Source organism: Elgaria multicarinata, chromosome 11 (assembly GCF_023053635.1).
Source record: "Elgaria multicarinata webbii isolate HBS135686 ecotype San Diego chromosome 11, rElgMul1.1.pri, whole genome shotgun sequence".
NCBI classification, from domain to species: Eukaryota; Metazoa; Chordata; class Lepidosauria; order Squamata; family Anguidae; genus Elgaria; species Elgaria multicarinata.
The window spans coordinates 16,862,597-16,890,263 of NC_086181.1; the positions used below are offsets into that span (position 1 = coordinate 16,862,597).

Here is a 27,667-nt window from a genome sequence, read left to right on the forward strand (position 1 = left end):
GGGCTACAGTCTTAAATGGTTCTCCGGTAGGATATCTAGTTCAATGTGGTAATTGGTAGAATCTTCCATGTGCGGGGCAAGATTGGTGGCAATACGTTCGTTGCAATGTTTTGAAAGAGTCAAACCCTCTGCCCTTCAAATATATATATAAAAAGGAACAAAAGATACTGTGTGTTTTCTGTCGGGGTTCATGATACCCGCCCCCACAAGACAGGGCTTCTGTGTTTTCGAAAGGCCTCCTGAAAAGCAGCAATTCCACCGACGTTGATGATGTAGTTAGATACAGTCTTTACCAGTTGGTTTTCTACCTTTTGGGGGTTTGTTGCAGTATTTTGTAAGCATTGTATCCTCTACCCTGCCCATCCCCAAAGTCAGAAAGCAAGCTATACAGGCTTTAAAAAAAAATATTGGGGAGAAAACACTCCCAATGTTTGTGACAGCTTGTGACAGGCAGAAACTTAACTGGTAAGAAGCTCCTGTATAGTGGGTATGTTGGATATAGATATAGTGGTGGGTATGTTGGATTTCTGCCTGGTCTACCTTTTAAAAGCACAGGCAGTTGGTTTCTCCAGTTGAAGCCAATGACTGTATCTGAAATGTCAAAGCAGATTTCCAATAAATCCTGTTATATTTTCTGACATGGTGCAAGCATTCCCTATGCAGAGTTTCATGTAATACAGTTATTATGGCATAAGCATTTATGCTTCAATAGAGAACGTGTGCCCCCACCCCCATGTTGTTGCACTGCAGCTCCCATCAGCCCCAGCCAGCATGACCAATGGTTAGGGATGATTGGAGTTGGATTGTATCACATCTGGAAGGCCATGCATTCCTCACCACTTGCCTGGGAGTTGGGCACATTAGATTCATTGGATTTATTTCTGAGTTAACCTTCACCTGATTGGACTGCACAACGTTTCAAATATTGGTTCAACAAGACCCTTTACATTTCCTGACCAAGTACAGACTTCTTTTCTTACAGATTCTTCTAAATGCCCAATACAATCCCTATTTTCTTTCTCTGACAACGCCTACAATCCGAATTGGGGCTGAAGCCTTGCTTTCAGTTACTCTAGTCAGTTGGGTGGAGATGAGGTAGGAACAGTTCAATTTCCAATAAATTTCCATTTATTTTTTGTAACATCTAAAAGAAAAACAGATTAAACAGGGCAGCTTTTATTCTATCTGCCCAGTGGTAGGGAATGTGGCCCTCCAGATGTTGTTGGACTACAACACCCAGCAGCATGGCCAATGTTCAGGGGTTATGGGAGCTGGAGTCCAGCAACATCTGGATGGCCACAGATTCCCCATCCCTGCAATAGCTTCAGCACTCTTGCCCCGCACATAGAGTCTAATGGGAACCGGAAATTAGGCTGTGTGAAGCGCTTGGAATGTTGTATATCTCTTTGTGTGAACTCCAGCCCATAAACCAGCCGATTTCCGGGCTCTCTGACCTCATTTGACCAATACTGGACTCTCGACATGCCGCTAATTGGCATAATGGAGGATTGCCATTTCCGACTGAGCAAGCTCCAATACGACCAAGAGCGGATTTTGGAGCCCAGATTCCAATCAAACGCTCCCCTGGACCCTGTCCTATCCCACAATGCCTTGCGACGGGTCCGCTCTTAGGCTTTGTGGGAAATGTGGTTTTTTTTGTATGTAGAGTCTTTCGGGGTGGGGCAAAACGGAATAGTCCAGCTCGTACTCAGCAGCAATGTCGTATCCATAGAGATACGAATAGGACATGGCGTCGTAAGAGGAAGCCGTCACTCGTTGATGACGTCACGAGCATGCTGAGGGAGAGTGCTGAGCTTTTGTCCCGCCCAAGCGCGGTGGACCTGTCACGTGTCTCTGTACAATAAATATTCTTTTTTTAAAAAAAACAGATCTTTCCGGGGGAGGAAATCTTCTTCAATGATGTCACACTTTAATAGTACCAAAAAAATCACATTCCCCAAACGTCCTAGCCCAGGCAGGCAAATCTTGCAAGCACTTGCAGGCAATGCTTGGCATTCAGACCTTGGCAACCCTCCTTTGTGCCTCTTGGCTGCTCTAAAAATTACACGTCTTCTGTCTCTAGCTGCCGCAGCTGCTTTTCTGAGGGCTTTCCAGGATCAGCAGATGCATACCGTCCAATTGGCTATATTTACCCAACCATCCCTATTTTAAAAGAGGACAAAGGCAGATTTGCATAAAATTTGCATATACTAATTTATACGAATAGGCGCAAAATTTATAAACAAATATTATAATTTAAATAGAAGTACAATACATTTCATGGGAAAGACGATGTAACCTGGTAGGTCTGCTCAGTCTGCTGTCCAGGGGCTAACTGTTGATAGGCAACTTCAAGGCCCCTCCTCTCCCTTCTGATGGTTCTTTAACTTTAAATTGGACTTTGAATAGATAGTCCTTCAAACAGAGGATGCCTTCAATTAGAGGACTGTCTACTGACATCCGTTCAAACAGAGCACTGTAAAGGAGGGTATGTGGCCATCCTAATTAACCTGCCCAACATTTTTCTTCCTTATTAAAAATAAATAAATACTTATTTAAGGCTCAATCCTATGGATGTTTGGACAGCAAAAAAATTCCTATGACTCCCTGCATTTCCCAGACAGCCATGCTAGTTTAGTCATGCTGGGAGTTGTAAGACTTTTTTTCTGTCTAAACATGCGTAGATTGTGCCTTCAGTGTGTTGTTATCCTTCTTTTCAGACAATTATTGGTTCCCAAAGCAGCTTATATCAATAAAAAGAGAGAGAGGTCCTGCATTCAGGTTTACAATTATACCCAAACCCTCCATTTTTACATCCCATCCATTTCTAACAATTACCACCTATTTCTAATAAAATCATTTAAAAAATATAATTCTTCCCATTTCAGCTCAAGTCACTAAAAGTTTCATCTTGATGCCAGTGCATGTATGCGCATGAATCTGAATGTGCCACTTCCTATCCATCCCTGCCCCACAGCCATAAATGCCAGTCTATCTGGATAGATTCCCTGCTTCAGAAGCTGGTGTCAGGCTGTTGCAGCATAACTGAACAGCAAGTGTCCAAGTTCACAAGAGGAGTGTCCTTATTTTCTTTCAGGAAACATTGGGGTTACCATTGGGTGTGCAGTGGGAACAACAACAGCTAAAGCAATGGAACTTGCTAGCAGCTCATTTGGAGAAACTGGGCCAAATCTTGGTCTGTCATCCTCTTGGTCTGTCATCCTCCAGCAGCGCACCCCTCAACATAGTCCTTCCATAAAACTAGGTACTGGCAAGGGAGCTACATTCAGCAAAAAGTCAAATTGACACCCCTCCTTATCCCCACCCCAGGCAATGCATATGGCGCAACCATCCAGGAACATCCCAGTGTCCTCCTGCTGCTTGCACACACTCAGTTTTTTTGAATTCTTCGGAGCTCTGAATCTTGCCACTATCCCAAACATCCAAAACCTAGGAAAAATATCATAGAGTATTCAGAGTACTGTTGATAGCTTTAATTGCATACGCACTGTACTTCAGTTTTACAGAGCAGGAATGAAGGAGTATGTATTTGGACGGGGCTTAATCAGAGAATAGTAGAGTTGGAAGGGGTCTACAAGGCCATCAAGTCCAACCCCCTGCTCAATGCAGGAATCCACCCTAAAGCATATCTGACAGTGGGCTTCCAGCTGCCTCTTGAATGCCTCTAGTGTGGGAGAGCCCACAACCTCCCTAGGTAACTGATTCCATTGTTGTACTGCTCTAACAGTCAGGAAGTTTTTCCTGATGTTCAGTCGGAATCTGGCTTCCTGAATCTTGAGCCCATTATTCCGTGTCCTGCATTCTGGGATGATCGAGAAGAGATCCTGGCCCTCCTCTGTGTGAAAACCTTTCAAGTATTTGTAGAATGCTATCATGTCCCCCCTCAATCTTCTCTTCTCCAGGCTAAACATGCCCAGTTTAGGCAAGACTCAACCCCAGAACTTATTTTCAGTGCCACAGTTCATCCCTGCAACATGGGAAGTAACTAGATCTGATATCTGATTAAATAAATCTTAGTGAGGCAGGTGGCTACCAGGAGGAGGGCCTTCTCTGCTGTGGCACCCCAGCTGTGGAATGAGCTCCCTAAGGAGGTTCGCTTGGCACCTACATTATATGCTTTTAGATGCCAGATGAAGACCTTTTTATTCTCTCAGCATTTTAACAGTCTATAAATAAAGTTTAACTTGGTGTTTTAAATTTGCAATTTTACATTGCTGCTGTTTTGATCTGGTTGAGCTTTTATATTGTATTTTATATTATGGTTTTATACTGTTGTTTTATACTTCGAATGTTTTTAATTTTTGTGAACTGCCCAGAGACCTCCGGCTATTGGGCGGTATAGAAATGTAATAAATAAATAGTCAATTAATCATATGGCTTTTGATTTACTAATTAATTAAATCTACTGAAACTGCATAATTTTAAAACTATGGTTCTCAATAGTCTCCGTATATAAAGACTGTCATGTTTCTTTTTTACTTCTGCTCTCTGCCTACCCAGGAACCTGTGCGTTTTGCCTAAGGCAAGAGACAGATCTGAGCTACAGCTGGCCTTTTATGTTTTCAGACAAGGGGCTCAGCCATTCATTGCTTCTTTGTCCCAGAATATCAGGTGTAATCTGATACCTGCCACAATTATCAGTGACTATTTCATTCAGTCTGCAATCCCCATCTTGAAACTAAACCTAAGCTGCATGGCCACAGCATCTGGTCTAAGCTTTGTACTTTTTGTTTTCCTTTACCTCTTGCTTTTTCTATCATCTAGCCTGGTGAAAATGTTCTCAAAAGCTTGCAAACGCTTTTGTCCTTTTTTTCTAAAGTGACCATTAAAAAAAACCTTAATACAGCACCATGTACATTGATGGTGCTATATAAATAAATAAATAAATAAATAAATAAATAATAATAATCAAACAAAACATTTTTGTTATGCTGTTTGTCTATTTTAAGTGTTTAAGAATACAATCCTATGCTTGTTTAGATGAGATGGGGGAGTTTTAGGACTCCCCACCCCCCACCCCATTTAAACATACATAGGATTGCATCCTAAATACTGCTTTTTAGATATTCAACCTCTGAAAGTAGTTTAATTCTGAAATGGTAACAGTAACAATAAAGTTGAATACAATATAACAGAAGAAATCCACAGAGGAAGAGCACTTAAGCCAGATAAAACCCATCACTTGAACTTAATAGTATTATTATTATTATTTATTTATATAGCACCATCGATGTACATGGTGCTGTACAGATAACACAGTAAATAGCAAGACCCTGCCGCATAGGCTTACAATCTAATAAAGTTGTAGTAAACAATAAGGAGGGAAAGAGAATGCAAACAGGCACAGGGAAGTGTAAACAGGCACCGGGAAGGGTGAAGCTAACAGTATAGAGTCAGAACAAACTCAAAGTTTAAAAGCTATAGGGAAAAGAAAAGTTTTTAGCTGTGTTTTAAAAGCTGTGATTGAGTTGGTAGTTCTCAGGTGTTCTGGAAGAGCATTCCAGGCATGAGGGGCAGCAGAGGAAAATAGTGTCAGGGAAATTCCTCGAGACCAACTTACAAATTACTTTTAAAAAAGAAAGAAGTTAAGATTAATCCTAATAATTTAATATTGCAGTAATAAGTGGGATGAAAGATCCCACCAGCATCTCGGAGAAGGCTGATGCAACCTGCTCTAGACTTTTGTGGACTGGTAAGCTAAAGGTGGAATGTCTACTTAGGGACAAATAACAGTGCACTACAGGGATATTTAACTATTTTATGAGTTAAGAATTAGAAGAGCTGCAGCCCCTATGTTGTGGGGTGGGGGGGCATAGATTTAGGAATCTCCTGTGTGAGAGATGAGTGCTTGTGGCAGGGTTGTATTCTGCTTTCACCAAGCAGTTCAGCCCCACTTCCAGAATGATCAAGTTTAGACAATTTTCCATGCCTCTGGAAAGTTGTCTACTGTCCACTGAGCACGCTTACCCTTGGTATGAAGGAATAGACAAATACAGAATTTCAGATGTCAGATGCTCTGTTTTATCCCGTTTATTTCGATTGCTTTCCATTTGCCTGGTCTGCCAAAGCAGAGGGCGTGCCTGGACTCATGAGAGCAACCTCTGAGGAAACTTGACTCATGTCCATTCCTACTTAGCAAAAAGTTGGAAATGTTGCTGGGTGGGTTTATTGAGGCCTCGCTGAGAGTCACTGTAGCGGTCAGTTTCAAACTAGAACTAGGGAGACCTGGGTTCAAATTTTCACTCCCTTGGGTCAATCATTATACCTCACAAGGTTCTTTTGAATATAAAAACTGGAGGGAGATGAAGAACAATATACACTACCTTATTCAGCTGCTTGGTGAAAAAAATGGGATAATATATACACATAATGCAAATCAGAGCTGAATGATCAGCTTTCTGCCATCTGGCACCTTGTTCTGAAGGACTGATTTATTTGTTGTATATGCATCAAACCGGTTATTCAGACCTGTTTTACAAAATGAAATCTGGATACCGTTTCCTCTCCAGCTGCCTGGTTTTCAACCCTTCTCTTTTTGGGCAAGGTGAGTGTGCAGTTGTCCTCTAACGTCCTGAATGCCATCAGTTTTCTGCCTTCACCCCACACAGGGCCCTTGGTTGATGATCTCCACCTAAACAAAACTAAGGGCAATTGTACCCCATTGAGCCTGTGAGATTTTTCTGCAGTCTTCCAATAGTGTTGATCATGATGAATTGCTGGTGGTGACTTGATTGTGGGACCTGGTGGACATTCGCAGGATTGCTCCTCAAGTGATTTTGCTTCTTTCGATTCATTTCCTAGAGGGTGATCAGAGGAAAGTAAAGAGTAACAGCTTATTTTGTCTCCCAAAGACCTTCCCTATAAGGGGCAGCCATAAACTTTCTAATTTTGTGTGTAAAACAGGCTGCTAAGATTATGTGGATGGCTGGAATTTGGCATCATCAGCACACTTACAGACTAACATCCAGTCATTCTCTCTCTTTTACTTTTTAATCTACCACAGGTTCATACCTAATACTGTGCAGTAGGACTTACTCCCAAGTAAATGTGCCTGAGTGCCTCACTTAGTTTCCACCCCCACAGACACACTTCGGGGATTTAGAATTCTAGGCCTCACAACACCCTTAATTCTTGATCTTTGGCTGCGTAAACAACATATGGGCAAACTGCGGACCACGTGTGGCCCTTGGCCACTCTGTGTGGCCTGTCCACTTTTCACCATCGCCCATCTGATCGGCCATCAACTGGGGACGGGTAAGAGATTACTAAGCAGCAGGAAAAACAACAATCTAGTTTGGGATCACTGGGGCAGGGGAAGGGGAGATATCTTCACCCCCATCCCAGCGATCCCAATGCAGAAATCGCTGGGCAGGGGCTAGGCTTTGGAATCTCTCCGTCAGCAATCCTATACCACAAACTCAACAGGGAGAAAGGGGAGGTTTAACCAACCCCATCCCTGCATGAGGAAATGTGGTTAGGTGGGGGTCAGAGCACATGTGGGGACACACATGTACAGCCACTGACTGACCAACTGGCACTGTGTACAGCCCTAAGGGTCAACGACGTTGCTCACCCCTGGTGTAAACCATCTATATTCCATTTATATTTTGACTGCTAATTGTCACTCACAGTGCTATGTTACTTGCACTTCTGATTTTTCCAATCCTAAATAAAAATCTAACAGTAACAAACCCCCCAAAAGTTCTAGATCTGTCAGTTTCACCTTGCAACTTGTACTCTAAGATTCTGCATTGCAAACAAGTATGCAGTGGTGCAGCTAGATAATTTTAGACCTTGGACTTAATAGTCTTATGCAGGGAGGGGAGTGTTTAGATGACCCTGCGTATTACTTCAGTTGTGAAGAAACAACTAACATATCTCCTCTTACATTGCCGCCTCTTGCCATCCCATGCTTTACAACTATTTCTATATTCCTGATATAGTAGAGCACCCACAGACCTACACAGAGGGAAAGAACATCTCTCGGCCAAACCCGACAATAGGGAAATACTCTCTCTGTGTGCAATTTCACACTGCAAACTCATCTCAATCATGGTTTATCATGATTAGCATGATAACCATGATAACCATGATTTATCATGGATCATGATTACAGGAATAAAATGGAGTCTCCTTCTGCTGCCCTTATAGATGCTGCTAAACACATTTGCAGGGGGAATAAGTATCATTTTGCTGTATTTATTATTTATTTATTTATTTTATTACATTTATATACCGCCCCACAGCCGAAGCTCTCTGGGCGGTTTACAACATTAAAAATAGTAAACATTAAAAGTATACAATTAAAAACAAAACAAAACATAAAAACAGTATAAAAACAGTATCCATTTAAAAACAACAATTCAATTGTTGAACAATTAATATTCAAAAGGAGAATATTTTCTACATGAGAATCAGTGTGGTGTTGGGGTTAGATTGTTGAACTGGGAGTCAGGAAATCCGGGTTCTAGTCCCCACCTGGCCATGAAGCTCACTGGTTGACTCTGGGCCATTCACTGACTCTCCCCATAGCCTACCTCACAGGATTGTTGTGAGGAGAAAATGGAGAGGAGGAGAACCATGTAAGCCACCTTGGGTTCCTTGCAGGAGGAAAACAGACGGGATATAAAAGTAATAATACATAAATAATAAAATCAATAAATGTATTTGTCAAGTAAAAATCATAAAATGAGCATCTGTAACCACCTCCAAGCCCACATGGATGCTGTGAGAATAGGTTTCAGCTCTGGTGGGCCTCAGCGTGTCCATATCAGGCCCAATGCTGATGCAGGGGGCCTGTTTATTTATTATTTATTTATTACATTTATAACCTGACTTTTTCCCTCCAAGGAACCCAAGGCGGTGTACATAATCCTCCTCCTCTCCATGTTATCCTCACAACAACAACCCTGTGAAGTAGGTTGGGCTGAGAGTATGTGACTGGCCCAAAGTGGCTTTCCATGGCCAAGTGGGGACTAGAAACCAGATCTCCCGACTCCCATTCCAACACCTTAGCCACTACACTGGCCACTGCCCCCTCCCACCTGCTGGTCTATCTGTGAACATTTAGGGGAGGGGCTGGGTTGCAGAGCCCTGGACCTTGGTGCTAAGATCCAGCCCTGGTTTTCCCACTGTTCTCATCAGGCAGCTGGGCTGGCATAAGAGTATGCACGGTTGGACACCTGTCAAGAGTCCCCTGGAGTGGTCCTCCTTTTCACCATTGCACACTGTTTGCTCACCTGCCCCTGGCTCTGGCCAGACAATGGTGGTGGTGAGAGGGAGAAGCAGTGGATGCCACACCCCCCCCCCTGCTCACTGGCTCTCTGCCTGCCAAGGAAGCAAGCCTGGGAATGATGAGAAAGAGGATGGAGAGCAAGAGCAGCTGGGGGCAATGGCAGGGAAAGGCTGAATCACTGAGGGAGGAGGGCCATTGAAAATGTCTTGCTCAAGGGCCCTCCAAAACCTGGAGCCAGCAGGGTCAGGCAACGCTGCAATTGAAATACTTCTGTGCAGCAGGCCTTTGTACCAACCCAGGCTCAATGGATCTACTATTGTTTGTTTCCCAGATGAATGCAGATGTTCCCCACGCACATCTACAGAAAAAGTTTCGCTTGTGAACTAGAACCACAGGGTGCAGCTGAAGCAGTGATGAGGAGGCATTCCACTGATCTCCTAACTCTACACTGTACACATGGCAGGGAGGAGGGAGGGGACAAGCAGTGGGCGGTGCCTCAACTTCCTTCACACAACACATGAAAGGAATGTGGTGGTGAGCTCATGGCCCCCTCCACCCTCGGACAGGCGGAGCGCTGGGTCCTAGCGCCCGTCTCCACTGGAGGGAAAAGGGAGATTTATATCTGAGCAATTCCAGGCCACTAGGAAAGAACCCAGAAGGCTCAGCTCCGACATGTGGGGCCTAGACACATCCATACACACAATCTGTTCGAAGGAGCTACGGTTTGCAAGCCTATGCATGTAGTTTGGGGTTCTGAGTGAGCCCCATGCCATGGAATTGTGGCAGTGGAAGGCACCTCTAAGTAACCATATGTAGGATCAGGCTGCATTGGTCTATACCAGTCTTCTCCCAACCTGGTGCCCTCCAGATGTCTCAGGCTACAAGCCTCAGCATCCCTGACCATGCTGGGCTGATGGGAGTTGAAGTCCAAAACATTTGGAGGGCAACCCGCATGGAGAAGGCTGGAGTCCATCCGCTTCTCGCCTGGCTCCTAAGACCTCTTCTTTCTCATTCCAGAAGTCCTCGATCCGGTCAAAACGCCGACTGTCTCCACCGCGGAATCCCTGATCGGCAGGCAAATCATAAAGCCGTGCAGAACAGCCTTCCCCAACCTGGCGCCCTCCAGATGTGTTGGCTCGCAATTCCCATCAGACCCAGCCAGGATGATGGGAATTGCAGTCCAACACATCTGGAGGCAACCAGGCAGGGGAAGGCTGCTCTAGAAAGCCATAGAGGTCGCCACGTGGCCCTTCTAAGGAGCAACTCACTGACGACTAGTTCCTGCCATGGACCCGGCTCTAGTTTTCCCAGGAGCCCGGCTGCTTCTGCCTTACGTCGAGGCTTCGTCTTTCAGCATCCCGGGATTGTATCTTTCCCACCTGGATTCGTTCTTAGCATTTCATTTCGGGGAGGGGGGGTTTAGTGCTTGTCAAGGGCCCCCTAACCCGTCCGCCTCGCTCCCCCGCAACAGAGCGCAACGGAAGGCAGCGTCCCGCCCGGCCCAGCGAACCTCCCTCCGCCACTAGCGACGGGGCGGACCACCCCCGGGGCGTGGGAGGAGTGCGTGAGGCCCAGGAGCCTGTTCCGGACGTGGGACCCGCCCCGTAGCGGCTCCCGCTGGCCAAATAGGGAAGCGGAGCGGCCGGGAATCATCGCGCTTCGGTTATCGGAGCGCCGATTCGTATTAAGAGGGCCCACCCCGGATCTCAGCCATATTTTGGGGGGTGGGGTGGGAGCGTGACGGCGGCGGCAGGCGGGCGGACGGGTGATGGCCGCGGCGGCAGGACTTGGGGGTTGTTGAGTTCCTCGATCCGATTCTCCCCCCCCCCCCCGCCATATCCAGTGCCAACTATGATGAATCCCAACGAAGGCGCGGCGCCGCAGGAGAAATATAAGCTGGTGGTGGTCGGGGGAGGCGGCGTGGGCAAGAGCGCCTTAACCATTCAGTTCATCCAGGTAGGTCTACACCGAGCAGGGCGGGGGCAGCTCGGGACACAAAACTTCCCTCGCATGCTTTCGTGGAGATTCGGGTTCCAACGTGACAGTGCGGCGGTGCGCGTGAACGCGTGTGAAAACGAAACTTGTCCCACGGCCCCGTGCATTTAAAACCACGTACACACGAGATGGCAAGTTCCAAGTTCTACCGACTTTACTGGGACAATATCAAATTAAGCGCGCCTGACTTTTAGCAACGTCGGCTGCTCAATGGGTGTTGTTGCACGCTTACTTCGGAGTAAGTCCCACAGAGTATATTGGCGCTTCTTCTTTTTTCTTTTTCTTTTTGCGAGTAAACGTGCGTAGGATCGGGGCGTTGGTTTTCTCTCGTGGCGGAGGCTGGGATCTCTAAGCCAGCCCCACCCACCCCAGCCCCTTTCAAGCAAACACGGTTGGGAGAGAAAGAGGCAAGGAGGTTGACGTCGAGATCTGCGGTGTCCTGATAAACGAGGAAAGGCGGCGGGGAGTTGCTGCTCAGATCTGATTTTCTCAGATCGCAAATCCCGATCCATCAGTCGCAGCCAGCATGGCCTATGGGCACTGGGCGTTACCGTCCAAAACATCTGGAAGGCACGAGCTTGCCTGTTTGATCCAGGGGCTGTGACTGTGAGCCGGGTAATGAAGGATCATTGGCACAGATGGGTGGAAAGGTGGGAGCACATTGGAACGGGAAGGCAGGAACTAAAGATAACGTGATAAGACCAGTAGAGCAATACCTGACAGAATGCCCCCCACCAATGCAAACCTACCCCTACGCAACACTCAACATCTAAGGGCCTCCTCCGGGTGCCTACTCGGAGGGAGGCTTGAAAGATAGCCACAAGGGAGAGGGCCTTCTCTGTGGTGGCCCGCCAATTGTGGAATGATCTCCCTGATGAGGCCTGCCTGGAGCCAACGTTGCTGTTTTTTCGGTGCCAGATCAAGACTTTTCTCTTCTCCCAGGCATTTAGCAGCATCAGTCCTGGATCTGTTTTTTTATGTTTGGCTGATTGCTCAAAGTTGCTTTTAGATGTATGTTGTCTTTGTGAATATTGTCTGTTTTTATGGTTTTAAATTTTGTATATCATTTTTATTGTTTTAATCTTTTGTAAACCACACAGAGAGCTTTGGCTATGGGGCGGTATAGAAATGTAATAAATAATAAAATAACAACAATGGCCATTAGCATTGTGCTCCCTCAGTGAGCGTTCTAGAGGCATCAGTCTGGCCCGCTCTCAGAAACAGGATACTGGGGTGTGTGGCATCTCCAGTTAAAGGCAGGGCTGGCAACAGCCCCATGCTTGAGACCACAGGTGGGGAACCTGTGGCCCTCCAGGTGTTGTTGGACTCCAGCTCGCCTCATTCCTGATCACTCACCATGCTGGCTGGGGCTGATGGGAATTGCAGTACAACATTTCTGAAGGACAACTGGTTGGGGAAAGCTGTGCATTTATTCCATCTCAGGCAGCAAAATGTCTTGGACCGGTCCTGACCGTATGACCTTTGGCCTGAACAGCAAGGCAATTTTGTCAGAGAAGGGAAGAAGCAGAACCTACTGTTTGTACAGCAAAGCACGGGGAGATCTCACGGCAGAGGTCCGAGGCAACTCTCATGCCAAGACTCTCCGGTTCTCATGAGCAAGGCTGGGAGTTGGGTTTCCTGTTTTTGCTACAAGGAGTAGCAAGCACAGCTTTTCTCTCCTCTTTAACATCCTTTCTCTCCCACCCCTCCCCTTTTTCAGTCGTATTTTGTCTCTGACTATGACCCCACCATCGAGGACTCGTACACCAAAATCTGCAACATTGATGGCACCCCAACCCGGCTGGACAGTGAGTATCGGCAGGCCAACATCTTGCTTAGCTGTGATGGAGGCTGCATGTAGATGTATCAGGTTAAGCAAAGGCTTGGGGGAAAGCGATCCTAGCATATTGTGGTGTGTTACATCCTTCCTGATTTCACTCGCGTGAGGGTTCTGCCATGACCACAGCTTTGTGGGAGGAAGCATTACGCTTTCTCCATCAGCATTGCCCTCCCTTCAGTGATGAGGGCCGTGCTTGTTTGTGGGACAAGTGGTTTGCTATAGCTCAGGAGCAGCAAAAGGCAGGCACACGAGGGGTGGGGAAGGGGAAAGCCAGAGAGCCCGTGTGGCGTAGTGGTTAGAGTGTTGGACTGAGAGTCAGGAGATCCAGGTTCTAGTCCCCACTCAGCCATGGAAACCCACTGGGTGACTTGGGGCCAGTCACACAGATCTCAGCCTAACCTACCTCACAGGGTTGTTGTTGTGAGGATAAAATGGAGAGGAGGAGGATTATGTATGTTGCTTTGGGTTCCTTAAGAGGAAAAAAAATGGTGGGATATAAAAGCAATAATAAATAAATAAACCCCAGGAAATCTGGGTTCTAGTCGCTACTTAGCCATGAAGCTCACTGGGTGACTCTGGGCCTAACCTGCCTTACAGGGTTGTTGTGAGGAGAAAATGGAGAAGAAGAGGACCATGTAACCCCCTTTGGGTTCCTTGCAAGAAGAATGTAATAATAAATAAATATAGTAATAAAAATAATTGAAAACATTACTACATTTTTGTAGATTTTTGTAATAGGTCACTAAAGGTTTCTGAACTCCCAACTCTTTAACAACAGCAACAACAAATTACTTCCTCCCCCATCTAAATGAGGCTACAAAAATGCAGAAAGCTTGAGGTAACCAGGAGCAGACTTCTTGCATGTGAGCTCAGTTCAGTTTGACTACCGAATATAAATTTCCAGCCTCAGAATTGTGCTCAGAGGCACCCTGTATTTCCATTCTAATCCAGGGACAGGGAATATCTGTAAGTCTGAGGGCTGAATTCAATTTTGGAGACGCTCTTGAGGGTTGCGTTCAAGTGGAGGCGGTGCCAAGGTAAAGAGGGTGGGGCCAACCGACAGAAAATACTGCAATATTGTAGCTTAAAGCTCTTGTTGCCGGTAACTAAGCCTATGGAGAGGCATTTCAGTCTTTTAGAATGGGGGTAAAACTGCACAAATCCCCAGATGATTAGTGGTTGGGAGAAAGGGGTGGGACCAGGGGAAAGGGGCGTGGTCTTCTAGGGTGGTCCATATTTATTTATTTATTACATTTTTATACCGCCCAATAGCCGAAGCTCTCTGGGCGGTTCACAAAAATTAAAACCATGAAGAGCATAAAAACAACCAACAAATTTAAAACACAAATATAAAATACAATATAAAAAGCACGTTGGGCATGAAGGTCCCCACCCCGTTCAAAGTGTATACATTTTGCACCTGGCTCTGGTTGGTGGATTTTGGACTTCTAGTAAACAAAACAAAGTAGATCTGAAAAGCCTGAAATTGACCCACCCTTGCCACAGACAGTAGGATTCCCTGGAGTGATGTGATGTGAAACAATGTATTAGGAAGAGAGCCAAAAACTCCCCACAAGCTATCCTTTCCTGACAACACTGTCCAGCTGGATAGGAGATCCACCCAAGCTCCTTACATTGAGGGCAGATGAGTCTGAGAGGAGTTTTTGGTTGCAAAGGAGCCATGCAGGAATTTAGGAGCATGGTGTTAGAAAGGGGAGCGGGAGAGATAGGTGTTTGGCGTGAGGTGGTGGCGTCCATCAGAAGGACACAGTGTTGATGGCCTTGTCTGTATGTGCAGCAAAATGAACTGAAAAAATCCTGTGATGGTAGAGTGGACTGTATGACCCTATTCAGATGACACGCTAAGCCATGGTGGTTAAGCATTTTGAGCAAAACATTATGGCTTAGCACGTTGTGTGAACCATTCCTAGCCATGGTGGCTACATAACCACGGTTTAAACAGGCTCACTAACCATTTGCTGCAGTAGGGTTAGTGGCCTAGACATGGCTTAGCGTGTTGTCTGAACAGGCCCTCGCATTTTGGACTCTCTGAGTAAAGCATATAATTTCTGAACGTCCCCTGGTTTAAAACAAAACTTGTGTAATTGTAAAAACATACACACACTGCAAACAGTGGTTTAGAACATTCTCCTTGTGGTGATAGAGGTGCTGTTGTTGTTTTTACTTGTAGAGAATTGTTTTTAATTTTCAGGAACATTCAAGAATGGTGTTACCTACTTGTAGTGTGAAGTGGTACAGTCTAGGGATGTGCTCCGCTTCTAATCGGACCGGCGAATTAGAAACGGAGCGGGATGCTTCGCCTCCACTTAAGGCGGGGGCGAAGAGGATTGGGGGGCCGGTGGAGTGTGGCGAAGAGGATCGAGGTGAAGGCGGATCCTTCGCCTCGATCCGGAGCTCCGCCAGAAAGGTAAGTGGGGTTTACCGGGCCCTGCCGCTGTCACCCATGCGGCGACAGCGGCAGGGCTCAGTAAAACCCCCCTCCTCTCCCTTACCTGCCTCCGTCCGCGGTCCCTCGGCTTCTTCAATTGAGCTCGCGGTTCAACCAGGAAGTCTAGGCCGCACTTGCTGCCCAGACTTCCTGGCTGAACCACGGGCTCAATTGAAGAAGCCGACGGACTGCGGACGGAGGCAGGTAAGGCCCCCTTGGTCCCTTACCGGGCTCTGCCGCTGTAGCCGCATGGGCGGAGACGGCAGCAGGGCCCGGTAACCCCCCCCACCCTCCTCTCCCGGCCTTAACTGGCACCACTCCCCTCCACTGCGGAGCTCCGATTCGGAGCCGGAGCTCCGCAGCGAAGAGGAGTGGAGCATGGGTGGAGCGGCGCAGAGCGGGCCAATCCGAAATTTTCGGATCGGCCCACGGGGCAGAGCAGGGGGTCCGTGCACACCCCTAGTACAGTCTAGTCCTCCATCTTATTCTGTTGCATGTGTAGACCTATGTGAGGGGGAAGTTATGGGCATATTAAAGGATGCTATAGATATAATACTTAGTATCCATATAGCTCTTCTAAGTGTTCACGACACATTATTTCTTCTATAACCTTCAACAAACAACTCTGTAAGTTAGAACAACATTATTGAAGATAAGGTGCAGAAGCTAAGATATACTGTGATTTGCCTACGCTGCTACAGTGCAATCCTATACATGCTTACTCAGAAGTAAGTCTCATTGACTTAAATGGGGCTTACTCCCAGGTAAGTGGTATAGGATTTTAGCTCTAGTGAATTTGTGGCTGTGGTAACATTTGAACCAGGAACCTAGTGGTTCATAGTTTGTACTCTTTACCAGCCTGTGTCAGCTTGCAGCATCCTCAAACAACTTCAACAGGACCTACTGCTGATTCACACTCTGGTAGTTGGCTGGGAGACACCATTTTAATTTCCCACAATGCCCCCCAATGTAACATGACCCTGAGGCATTGTGGGGAATTTAAACGGCAGCTTCCAGCGCTGTCTGCGACCTGGTAAGCTCATCAGGATTCATCAGAGGGGGGCCACCAGAGGCCACCCACGTTAGAAGAGAGGGCCCATCAGAAGGCACTTTGCTGAGGGCTCCCTCAATCCTGGAATTGGCCTTGCTCTTTCTCACTAAACTATACCGGCTCCTGTGCTACGTCCATCTTGTTCAAAGTGACTTAGATCTAAACTGCTTTCCTTCCCTTACAATCCCAACCTGTCAGTTCTGGACACTGCTGGGCAGGAGGAGTTTGGGGCCATGCGAGAGCAGTATATGCGTACAGGGGAAGGTTTTCTCCTCGTCTACGCCATCAACGACCGTGGCAGGTAAGACCCAACCCATGGGATTCACATTTGAGCATCTTTGTAATGTTAACCTTTTTTCTTGGGGCTGCTCTGTCCAGGGCTGCATGCCAGAAATGGGTGGGGTTGACGCTAGTAGTGCAATGGACCAGAGCTAAAAGTGGGCAGATCCACCTTTTTCTCTCTGTTTTGGACATCTCTCTCGCTCTCTCTCTCTTTGCCCACTTCTCTCCTTTTCTCTCTTCTTCTTTCACATATTCTATGTTGCTCATCCTCCCAACAGTGGAATAGACCATCCTAATCTCCATTTTATGGATGGGGAAAACTGAGACTAAAAGTACTGTGTCATAGGCTATCCAGTGAGTTATCCTGGTTATCCAGGAACGATTTGATCCTGGATTGGCAACAAACCAGTTCATGAATAGGCCACACTGTTTCCACTCCCTCCAAACCAGGAAGTTTTTTTTAAAAAACCAAGTCAAAACCAAGTCCCTGAGAGGCCATTCCACGGACCATAGGGTAGTACAGCCCATCCCCTCTGCAGGCAACAAGAGACAGCTACCTACAGTTGTCCTCCCTAGACAGCAGTATTTATTTACAAGACCTTTTTATTCTCCCAGTATTTTAACAGTTTATAAATAAATTTTAAGTTGGTGTTTTAAATTTGTAATTTTGCATTGCTGCTGTTTTTATCTGGTTGAGCTTTTATATTGTATTTTATATTATGGTTTTATACTGTTGTTTTATACTTTGAATGGTTTTAATTTTTGTGAACCACCCAGAGAGCTCCGGCTATTGGGCGGTATAGAAATGCAATAAATAAATAAAATAAATACAAAATGTTTATACCACTCTATATCTGAAACAGATTCCAGGGCGGTGAGCATAAGAATTAAAACAGTAAAAGATACAAAAACTAAAACACACTACAAAGAACAGAATGCCAATAAAAACCTTATACCCGAAACAACACAGTGTTGATGCCTGCCTGCCTGACCTCCGGGAGCAGGAAGTTCAGCAGAAAGGGGGCCACCACACTGAAGGCTCTTCTCCAGGTGGACTCCAGTTGGGACATAGGTCCATGTGGAGTCACCAGGAGCATGCCCTCTAATGTTCTCAGTGACCAGGCAGATTGGTAAGGGAGAAGGCACTCTCTCTAGTATCCTGGTCCCAAGTTGTTTAGGGCTGGGTGGCACAAGTTTGGTACAAGTGCCTGTAATGTCGTAGTTTGTGTTTTGTATAAGATATATTTTCTGTAAGATATACATTCCTATCTACATATATGTCAAAGAAAAAGTACTTGCTATCTTTAATGTGTGAAGCATTGATGTAAAGAACAAACAAACCTGACTTTTAAATCGAAATATCTGTTCATTATGAATAACAAGCCATAATACCTATCCTATAGGATTGGCGAAGTATAAAGGCTGGAAATTTTCCATGCTTTTCTCTGATAACAACAAATCTTGCATACAAGAAGTGTTGTGATTCACAAAACAATTTTTTTTAATATGTAGTTTATTTTCTGGGTGTTGTTCCTCTTCTCTATTTTAGTTTGTTTATTTTGAATTATTATAGCTCCTGACGAAGGACTCATAGTCCGAAACGTTGAGCACTTTTGGATACAAATAAAAACATGTGTACGAATTCTTCCAGCACCAGAGCCTGTCTCTTTTGTGCCTACACAAGTTTGGTAGACCGTAGGAATTGCAGACTTTATACTGTTAGTTCTACCCTACCCTGTGCCTGCTTACCCTACCCTGTGCCTGTTTGCATTCTCTTCCCCTCCTTATTGTTTTACTATGATTTTATTAGATTGTAAGCCTATGCGGCAGGGTCTTGCTATTTACTGTTTTACTCTGTACAGCACCATGTACATTGATGGTGCTATATAAATTAATAATAATAATAATAATAATAATAATAATAATAATAATAATAATAATAATAATTGGTAGTTCTTCTGCCACAGTTGCTCCCTTCCCTGCCCTCGTAGGATTGCTCTACCCTAGTATCTTTCTCAGGGAGCATCTTGTTGAAGGAAGAGTCATCTTCATCGGTCTCTATTTCCTCTCAACCGCAGTTTCAACGAGATCAACAAGTTCCACACCCAGATACTTCGAGTGAAAGACCGCGATGAATTTCCCATGATCCTCGTGGGCAATAAGGCTGACCTGGACCTTTATCGGCAGGTGAGGAGAGCATCATGCTATTCATCTCCACCATGGTGGGGCTCTATGACACCTAATGCAGACCGATTAATGTTTTCTCTCTGCCTGTCAAGCCATTGTTCAGCAAACCACAGATGCCATTGAGATTAGGATCCACTCTTCGTTTACGTAGCTTCTTTTTGGTGGTCCAGCTCATGCAAGTGCTCCTCTCGTTTGCAACAGGCCCATTTATTTAATGAAACCTTAGCTGAATCTTAGGGGATTAATCTATTAAGGAATCGATTCCATTTGCATTTGAGTTGGATTGAGAATTCTGACGTTTTTCGATCACAGGTGTCATCGTAGCAAGCATCATTTTAGAGGCATACCCTTCCGCATGTGAGAGAAAGAGGAACACCTCTTTCAAGATAGCGCTTGCCCAGTAGAGTTTACTTAGAATCATAGAATAGTAGAGTTGGAAGGGACCTATAAGGCCATCAAGTCCAACCCCCTTGTAGTACTTGTATTCAAAGTAATAGGTTGGACCCAGGCAGGGTGCAATCCTGTAGTTCCAAGGGCCATTGGGTTTTTAGATTCCCCTACCTGAGGGTAGGCAGAACGGAGATCCAATTCCGCAATACTCCTAGGTGCAGCTGCAGAAAGGTCTGCAACTGATGTTTCTCCAACTCCAGAGAGGACAAAAAGGAGGCGTGCCAGCAGAGGCTGTGGACATGGCCCCGGAACAGGAGAAAGACTACATTAGCCCTGCCTGGATTTGGTGTAGTTGCCTACTGTCTCATCGAAGGTTTTAGTTGACTAATCACACGAATCGCAATGCTTGCAACCCTAGTTCAAAAATGGGCTCCTTTGACTGGCAACCATGCAAAAATTGCCGTGAGTAGGCACTCGGATTTTGGGTGTATTTTTTGAGCATAGTAGCCACATAGAAGTCGACTTTAAAGCTTTTTAATAGGACGGGGGGGGGGGGGGGGAATGATGGTCAGCCATTTAAAAGATAGTACCCAGGGAGATAGACATCTAGTCTTTGTGACTATTTATTAGTTTATTTATTACAATTTCTTCCATCATCAAACTCAGGGTGGTGTACATGGGGTTCCCAGGCAGTCTCCAAACTCCAGGCATTAGCTTGAACAAGATGGCTATTTCATTTGTGTTTGAGCCATGTGCCTTAGATGTATGGGCCTGTCAACACCTTGTTTACTTCATGTTTGACTCATAAAGCTAATGTGTGGGCTGAGTGGGGCATTTCCACATGAAAATTGCCTCTGCCTGGCCATTTTAAGTTTTTGTGTGGTATGGTGGTGGTTGTTTTTTTGCCCCGGTTGATCTCCAAAACTAGAAGAGAGCTTGGCTGAGAGAAAAATTACCTTGTGGGCAAGATTTGGCAACCAGGAAACATCATGCATACCTCCCACCCACCCAGATTCTCTCCTCAATATGTTCCTTCCTATTTATTTATTTAAGCATTTTTATCCCGCCATTCAGCCAAAAAAGGCTCTCACGGCGGCTTACAAAAATGCATTGGTTGAAGATATTTGTCTGTGTCCAGATTTAGTCATACTTCGAGTAGAGCCATTGAAATCCATGGGACTTAAGTTAGTCATGACTAAATCTGGATCCAACCCAGTAACTACTTTGGTTCTTCAGCAACTCTGTGCTTGATTTGGGAGACTGCTCAACCAAACACCACATTTGTCCATCACTGGCTTCCATTTTCTTTTACCCATTCCCTCCCCACTCCCCTCATGTTTCTTACTCACTACTGTTGCATCACATACGCTGGCAGGTGCCCGAGGAGGAGGCCCTCAGCTTTGCCCGGGAGAACCGAATACCATACATGGAAGCCTCTGCCAAAATTCGCCTCAATGTGGATGATTCTTTCTACGAGCTGGTCAGGGCCATCAGGTAAGAGGGCGGGCAGCTGTGGTTGCTTTTGCGGAGCCTGACATTGTGAAATAAGTATATCCCCCTTCCTTGCCCAAAGGATTTCCTTTGACAACATTCCTCAGTATGGAGGTCATTTGCAACTAGGAGTGCTTCCAGACCGAGGAGGCCTGTTCCTGCTGATCAAAAGCCATTGTGCAATTATTCCTTCTTTCCCACCTTAGTGGCTTTTCTGTGGTAAGAAAAGAAATGGACAAACACAGTAGGGGAAGATGACAACATCTGGCACCCTGCACAAATTCCAGGAGTGAGACAATTGCACTATAGAGCCAATAATAATAATAATAATAATAATAATAATAATAATAATAATAGTAGTAGTAGTAGTAGTAGTAGTAGTAGTAGTAGTAATAATATAGCAGCAGGAACCATACAGGATCATGTCATAGCAACCAAGAACTACCATAATGTAACAACAGAATTATGTAGGAAATGTCAACAGTTCCAAGAAACAATAGGCCATGTAACAGGAAGATGTAAAATTCTGGCAGGAATGGACTATACAGACAGTCACAATACAGCTGCAAAAAGAGTTCACCAACAACTGGCCATCAAGTTCAACCTCATCAAACAATCTACACCGTACTATACATACTCACCCGAAACAATCTTGGAAAATGCAGATCATAAAATATGCTGGGACAGAACAATTCACACAGACAAGAATACAGTGTAACTGACCAGGCATAATAGTTATAGACAAAAAAGAAAAATGTGCTTACCTCATCAACATAGAAATATTTAATGACAAAAATGTTGTAGAAAAGCAAGAGGAAAAGAGAGAAAAATACACACCACTGGCCATGGAAGTTAAAGAACTATGGCAACAGGAAAAGGTCACAATTATTCTGTTTGTCACATTAGCATCACATCAAAAAACTATACAGAAAACCTTCAGAAACTGGGCCTACCAAAATATATCCACACCAACATCCAGAAAGCAGTCATATTTAAAACATGTGAATAGTCAGGAAATTCCTGGATTGGTAAAAGACGGCATGACTTGGCAAAGCCCAGCATGTCTGTCTAGAAAATAACATGATTGAGAAAAGAGATGACGATGATGATGATTCTTAGACAGCTTTCTCAAAAAAAGACTTAAGATGCCTTACAACAAAAGTAAAAACAGTTAACAATAAAATAACACAATCCAATAAAGCAACTAAATTAAGAAGCCCATCACATGCCATCAAATTCCTGGGACTAGAGGAAAGTCTTAACCTGGTGCCAAAAAGATGGCACTGTTGGCACCAGGTATTCCTCAGTTGGGCTGGGGCACCTATGTATTGTGTTCTGTGATTTACTCTTTTTTACCTGTGCCATTAGCCACTCCCAAGTACATTTGTAAAAGAGTAAGATCAAAATTAACTGATGATGATAATACTGAAGTATTTCTTCCTGGGTGCGCCTTGCCCCCAAATTTTCAGGCCTGGAGAACTTTTGACTGACCAAACTAATTGCAGCTCACCAGCCTTGTCTGGCATTCTACTTGGGGCTTGGTAAATCTGATTTTGCCATTCAGCAAATACTCCAAAATTGGGATTGGGGGAAGCTGGGAAGCATCTGGGAGACCACAACACTAGGCTGGCCAGCTGTGTAGAGGTTGGCAGGTCACTAGTTTTGTAGGCCTACTCCATTTCTATTTCTGCCGTGCGAGCTGGGAGCGTGTCATGGCCTACAGCAGTGGTTCTCAACCTTCCTAATGCCGCGACCCTTTAATACAGGTCCTCATGTTGTGGTGACCCCCAACCATAAAATTATTTTTGTTCTTCTCTACACGATCCATTGTCATGGGATGGTTTGCTAATGAAAATAATACATAACAATAGCTTTAATAATACAAAAGATGATACATGACATAGTTCAGTCAATACAGTTTCCTAAGACCATCGGAAATATGTGTTTTCCAATGGTCTTAGGCGACCCCTGTGAAAGGGTCATTCGACCCCCAAAGGGGTCCCAACCCACAGGTTGAGAACCGCTGGCCTACAGTGTGTGTGAGGGTGCAGTGCCTGGTTCCCCTTTTATTGTGGTACTCTGTCCACCACCTATGTACTGAAGATGTGGAACAATTTCCTCAGAGAAGAGGTTTCTAGGTCTACAAAGAGGTCAGGACGTAAGGCGTGCCTTGCCAAGCTAGGCCATCTAGTGCATTTTATTTCCAGCTGCAGGCAGGCCAGTGATTCTGAAAGCTCACACGCAGGGCCTAAGCGCGATGGCCGTCCTGTCAGTCACCCCCAGCAGGTGATAATCCGCCGTATCCTCCTTCTGAACTTGAAGGCTCATGGGTAATAACGGTTGTCGACAAACGTGTATGTGGAACTTCCTCCAGAGAGAAGCAGGGTTGGCTCCATTCCTGAGTTTTGTACGTCCAGTAAAACTAGTTTCACAGGCCCTTTGACAAATGTTAACGTTGTTTGGGTTGGTTTTAAATAATGCTTTTGTTCTGTTACTGTTTCTTTTATTGTATTGTTGGTTTAAATTGGACAACACTTGGCTTTCCTGCCTACCAGCACCCTCAATGTTTAAGTCCTCTTCCTCCTTTTAGTAGAGGTACTTTGTCTCCTTTATCAGTAAGACCGGTGTTCTTCAACCCAATGCCCTCTAGATGTGTGGGGTTACAACCCTATCATCCCTAGCCAGCTTAACCATTGATCATGATTAAGGGGCTGGAGCATCTCCCCTATGAGGGAAGGTCAGATTGTTTACCTTGGGAAAAAAGGAGGCTAAGGGGAGACATGACAGAGGTGTACAAAATTATGCATGGTGCGGAGAATGTGGATAGGGAGACATTTTTCTCCCTCTCTCAAAATACTAGAACCCGGGGTCATCCCATGAAGCTGATTGGTGGGAGATGCAGGACAAATAAGAGGAAGTACGTCTTCACACAACACATAGTTAAATTATGGAACTCGCTACCACAAGATGTAGTGATGGCCACCAATTTGGATGGCTTTAAAAGGGGTTGGATAAATTCCTGGAGGAGAAAGCTATCAATGGCCTGGTTCAGACAACATGTGAAACCATGCTGCTTAACCACAAAATGGAACCATTTTGTGGTTAAGTAGCATGGTTTAACATGTTGTCTGAACCAGGCCAATAGCTACTAGCCCTGCTGGCTATGTGCTACCTCCAGTATTCGAGGCAATAAGCCTTTGTTCATCAGTTGCTGGGGAACATGGGTGGGAGGGTGCTGTTGGCATCGTGTCCTGGATGTGGGTCCCTGGTGGAAAGCTGGTTGTCACTGTGTGAACGAAGTGGTGGACTAGATGGACCCTCAGTCTGATCCAGCAGGGCACTTCTTATATTCTTATGAAGTCCAAAACATGTGTTGGGGGAAGTCTGAGTAAGATCTCATTTTAAAATATCAGTGTAGATTAGCCTTCCCCTAGGCAGAGCTCTCCAGATGTTTTGGACCACAACTCTGCATTCCTGATCACTGGATGGGGCTGATCAAAGTTGAAGTCCAAAACATCTGGACCCACTTGGGGGAGGCATGTGCAAGTGATAGCTCTTTTATTACATTCTCCCTCAGTTTCCTGCCCCAATGTGTGTGTTTTCACTTTTTTTTTGCAGGAGGTTTCATGAGCTGGAGTCTCCCCCTGCTCCAGCTGTTACCCCAAAGAAGAAAGCAAGCAGAGGCTGCCCTTGTTCCATTCTGTAAACTGCCGCCCCACACAAAGCTACAGATCCTGGAAGGGGAAGAAAGGCGGTCCAGGTTCCCTACCAACCAGAGGATACAGCAGGATTTTCCCCCCTGGCTCCACTTCCCCCACTGCAACAAGGGCTGGCAATGTGTACTCTGCACTTGTGTCCAAATACTACTTACTTCTCTACTCTCACCAAGGACCCTACAAACTGGAACGAGGTGCAGGAAGCAGATCAACCGTATTTCCCTTTCAGCGCCTGCTTCACCTAGAGGTTACACATATTGAGAAGGGTGTTGTGGGGGGATCCAAGCCTGCGTATCCTACTCGCCCACCTCTCTCTCCAGAATTCTTCCAAGGGAATTGTCGGTTTGCCTTCTTTGCCAAGAGGGAGAAGGCAGGGAGGTTTAAGAAATGTGGGTTCATGGATATCCATTTGGAACAGACAGGCAGGTACGGGATTGTTCTATATTGTGCTAGGGAGTGGAAAGCCACAGCAGGAGGGTCACAACACTTCACTGCAGCTAGAGCCAGCGTGCTTCTCCACCTACACAGATAACACAAGTTTGTTCAAACACATATTGTACGAATACATTTAGAGGGGTGTTTTTAAGCTTTTTTAAAAAATAATAAATCACAGCCATATTTATGCAAGCAGCAAGGGAAGGAGAAGCAGGCTCAGAGTTGCGTCTTCTTCCCAGGCCCTGGCTGACATCGTCCATTTTCTCTGGAAAGGGGAGGATTTAAAAATAAGCACAACTTTTCCATGCAAGTCAATAATATCGGGGTGTGTAATAGCAGCCAGGTTGTCTGGACGACTAATTCCTCTATTTTGGGTAGAGGAAGTAAGGGAAGCAACAGTATTATTTTTGGTGAAGCGAACAAAAGTTAAAAGAGGCTGGAGCTAAAACTGGCCCTACCTCCTGATTCTGTTGAGAAAAGACTAGGCAATAGAAGTTGAAAACTTAAGTGTTTTAACTATTGGATCCAAATACCAATGCCAGTCACCATAGCTCATAGGTAGGGCAACATGGTACCCACCAGATGTTTTTGGCTGTTTATGGGACTCTGTAATCTAAAACTTCTGGAAAGCCCCAGGTTGCCTACTACCCTTTCATTTTTAAAAAGTTGCTCTGTCCAAGAATCACATGGTTTGATTTCGCTTTGCATAATACAAAAAGATGTATCCAGCTTTTCCTTTTCTTTCTTTCTTTCCTTTTCTGATGCACTTGTTGAGTGGTAAGCTAAGCTGAAACAGCCATTTGCCATAGTTTTGTTAGCAACACTTTTGTGGCCAGTGCATTTATCACATTATTTCCCAGCAATAACCTCAGACACAACCATGTTTAAAATCTTAGAGCTCTTCTTGCATGCATTTGTATGGAGTGATCTTGATCAATGATCCTCACAATCATCATTCAAAAATTTCCTGCTGTTTTGGCAGTCCCACCATCTTAGTAAGCTACCTATCTACCAATTCATCCAGTATTTTCTGTTCTCCAGCTCCTGCTACCTATAGAAGAAATGGATGTATAAGACATCCATGTTCTGTTTTTCAGAAATAAAGGTGTGTGTGTGTTTGTGAATGAGGCCTCTCCTGCTAATAGCCTTTCTATTATGCTGCAGAGCATTCCAGCCTATAAATACCAAAGAGTTACCACTTAATCAAAAAAAAAACTATCTTGGGGCACCTTAAATGCAAACTTACTGTGGCATAAGCCATCAGAGCCCACTGTGCCAATTGCATGAAGTATTCTCAGCTGGCAGGGATAATCTATACAGACACAGATAAACAATTTTTTTTTGTAAACGGGGGCCAAAAGGCCATGAAATGCAAGGGTAGTTAGTAGTGGGCTGGAAGTTTGTCACTTATCCCAAAGTAATTTTAATAAAAGGAAACTACTTCCAAATCAGTGTGTAACTGTATTCATCATGACAAAATGGAATGGCTAAGAACAAGTAGCACTGGATGGGGCTGTTGAGCTATGAAGTGTGGTGTCAATCTGTAATAAGAGGTGGGTTAACCATCTCAGGAATTAGATCAGGATGCAACTATTAGGATGCAGTCCTAGACACAGCCGAGAGTAAACCCTACTGAACTAAGGGAGGGGGTATAGCTCAGTTGGTAGAGCACCTGCTTTGGATGCAGAAGGTCCTAAGTTTGATCCCTGACATCTCCAGACAGGATTGGGGGAACAAAACCCTGCCTGCATCCCTGGAGAGCTGCTTCTGGTCAACGTTGAGCTAGATGGACCAATGGTCTAGATTAGTACAAGGCAGCTTCCTGTGTACACAATGAAACTTAAAAGTGAGATTTATCTGAATTAAACTTACACCCAATTTTTCTGAAACAGGTAGGATAGCCATGAAAAGAGCCCTCCCTTAATAGGAACATGGCACACAAACCTAAGTAGGTAGAGCCATAGAATGTGCTGGATGGGTACACAAACCAGATGAAGCCTACTGGTCTGATGGGTGTCCATGCTACCTAGCACCTTCCTGCAGAGCCTTTCCCCCATCACACTGTTGTCTTTTATTGTGTGATGTTTTGCGAAGACCTTGGGCATAATAGAATTTGGGGCAAGGTGGTTGGGGAGTGCTATGCTGTGATTTGGTAAGAGGTGGAGACACACTTAAATCCCAATCCTGTAACCCAGGTCACAAAATATTTTGCCAGGTACAAAGTACGTTTTGAGCATTCAGAAAGTGCAATTTTCCTATGACAGAAGTGCATGTTAAAAGGAAAGAAAGTCTCTGTTCAACAATAAAAATACATTTATGGTGCACAAAAAGGGTGGTGTGGAAAGATTCTTGAAACTGCAGCTCTCTGGGAAAATCCAGAGGGTAAGCAATATAGGGTGACCATATGGAAAGGAGACAGGGCTCCTGTATCTTTAACAGTTGTATAGAAAATGCAATTTCAGCAGGTGTCATTTGTATGCATGCAGTACCTGGTGAAATTCCCTCTTCATTACAACAGTAAAAGCTGCAGGAGCTCTGCAATTTTTCGTATCTGGTCACACTAGCTTTAACTGTT

At 45.1% G+C, this 27,667-nt stretch overlaps 1 protein-coding gene across 1 annotated transcript; it reads left to right on the top strand.

Moving 5' to 3' along the window:
- The first annotated feature begins 11,015 nt into the window (after nucleotides 1–11,015).
- On the top strand, nucleotides 11,016–26,821 carry RRAS (RAS related). Its single transcript, XM_063138701.1, has 6 exons — nucleotides 11,016–11,212; nucleotides 12,972–13,059; nucleotides 16,790–16,892; nucleotides 18,952–19,060; nucleotides 20,826–20,944; nucleotides 24,560–26,821. The coding sequence occupies exons 1-6, from the start codon at nucleotides 11,108–11,110 to the stop codon at nucleotides 24,645–24,647; spliced, it is 612 nt and encodes a 203-aa protein (XP_062994771.1). The 5' UTR covers nucleotides 11,016–11,107; the 3' UTR covers nucleotides 24,648–26,821.
- Nucleotides 26,822–27,667: the final 846 nt, after the last annotated feature.

What these genes read in the sequence shown, in the direction of transcription:
- RRAS (XM_063138701.1), top strand. Translation starts at nt 11,108, where the DNA reads ATGATGAATCCCAACGAAGGCGCGGCGCCGCAGGAGAAATATAAGCTG. An exon ending in TAACCATTCAGTTCATCCAG is followed by an intron (nt 11,213 to 12,971) that starts GTAGGTCTACAC and finishes CCCCTTTTTCAG; the next exon opens with TCGTATTTTGTCTCTGACTA. An exon ending in GCCATCAACGACCGTGGCAG is followed by an intron (nt 16,893 to 18,951) that starts GTAAGACCCAAC and finishes TCTCAACCGCAG; the next exon opens with TTTCAACGAGATCAACAAGT.